At 51.5% G+C, this 1,726-nt stretch overlaps 1 protein-coding gene across 1 annotated transcript; it reads right to left on the bottom strand.

Moving 5' to 3' along the window:
• Positions 1-1,620, bottom strand: GUITHDRAFT_122848 (hypothetical protein; the record flags this gene model as incomplete). The annotated part of the gene is made up of 3 exons (XM_005817870.1): positions 1-935; positions 990-1,113; positions 1,219-1,620. Coding segments are annotated over 3 exons (1,461 nt in total), but the record flags the coding sequence as incomplete, so codon positions are not given.
• Between the last annotated feature and the right edge of the window lie 106 nt (positions 1,621-1,726).

The raw sequence follows: 1,726 nt of genomic DNA, 5'->3' as shown, positions 1-1,726 counted from the left end.
CTTCGATCGGAAGTCGCCGTGATCCATGGAGAGGTCCTTGAAGCTACCGGAGTGAACAAACTCGTTCCTCTGATCTCTCAGTGACTCCACTGCTCGTTCCAAGCTCGACGAGTCCATGTAGCCAGGATTGTTCACCAGAAGAGCTGAGAGCAGCGTGATGTCCCAGCTATCCATTTCGTCTTCCTTCAGCCGCTCAAGCATGGCTTTGCCCAATCTACTTCGCTGGTAGTCATTCATCCGAGAGGCTATCTCTCGCCCCGTCCTGTGGTTCCAGTTCTTGCCTGTTCTCGACTTGTAACACTTTCTCAGCACCTTCACCAAGACTTCAGTTCCCAGGCCCAGCATCAGTTTCATGTAGCGGCTGAAGTTGTCCTGCGGCGTGAAGGCTTCTACAAGAACCGGCGGGTCGGGATCATTCTTCCAGTCTATCACCGCACCTCCTTTCGTTTCGTTCTTGAGCGAGCAGCCTTCGATGATGCAAGAGGAGGGGACAACGATCTCGAGCCCCTTCCCCTCGGCCACGATCGGTCTGAAGCACTTCTCGATCGTGCAGGTCTCCAAGCGGATTTTTTGTGCATTGAAAGGTTGATTCCAAAAGACGCGAACAGCTGATTCCTTGCAGTCTTTGATGGTTGTCTCAGATACCTTGAAGGTTGCCCCAGAAGCATGGATACCAACGTTGCAGCCTGAAATGTTCAAGTTCATAAAGTTTGCCTTACACTGATCATTGGCCGCAACACCGATCATTGCACATTTTTCTATCGTTGAATTCTTCACGATAATTTCCTCAGCGCATGAACTTAAGACGATACCATGCCTCCCACAAGGTCCAACCCTGCAGCCGTCTACTTGAAGCCCATGGCAACCAGTATCGTTGATGCAGACTGCGGAGCCGTTGGGGCATCTGACTTCTACGTTCTTCATTGTCAAAGAACCTGACGCCAGCAACACTCCACAACAGCCACCCGAGGTAAACGGGGAGTTCTTACTCAGAGATGAAAGAGCCATGATGGAGAGAGAGTCAAGAACAACTCCAGGAGCAGAGATTCTCAGGGCAGCAGACCCGACAGATACCAACTTGGGATTTTCCAAGAAAAAGACAAGCCCACAATACTGCAAGGCTTTGTGATCTCTAGAGTAGCAAGAAAGTATTGAGACAACTCAGAGTTCTGGATGATGACCGTGTCGTGGGCTTGCAGCATCTCCAGCGCTAGAGACCATGTAGGAAACTCTCCTGTTTCCTATAGCTCCTGACTCTGAAGGTTTTACCTCCCCTGCCTTGGCATAATGCAGCACATCTGACCCTTCGAACAGGACCGGAACTCCTCGAGGACCTTCCTTTCCCACCTTCTTTCCTGCCCTCCACTCGCCTGTCACCGTGTCTAGCACATCAATGCCTGCAGTTTGAAGAAGGCAAGCTGATAGGGCGGGACGAGGAGGGCAGGGCTTGCAGTCGAAGGCGACCATGGCGCCATGACTGGAGGTGATGGTAGCAAAGGGAAACGACATGTCAGGATCTAGATCCATTCTTCCTATCTCGATCCCATTCCTGACAAAGTAGATCGCACTGGCCTCATTCGTCAAGCTCAGTATGCCGCATCCTATCCTGTCTCCCGCCATGCATTTTGGTCCGAAGTCAATGTGATCGGATGAAAACATGTCCTTCGTGCAATAGTGCAACTTGCCGTCGTGGCTGTGAAAGCCGATAGATCCCAGCTGCTTCCCC

This window comes from Guillardia theta (assembly GCF_000315625.1).
Source record: "Guillardia theta CCMP2712 unplaced genomic scaffold GUITHscaffold_502, whole genome shotgun sequence".
Taxonomy (NCBI): Eukaryota; class Cryptophyceae; order Pyrenomonadales; family Geminigeraceae; genus Guillardia; species Guillardia theta.
This window is presented reverse-complemented; position numbering and strand designations above follow the sequence as displayed.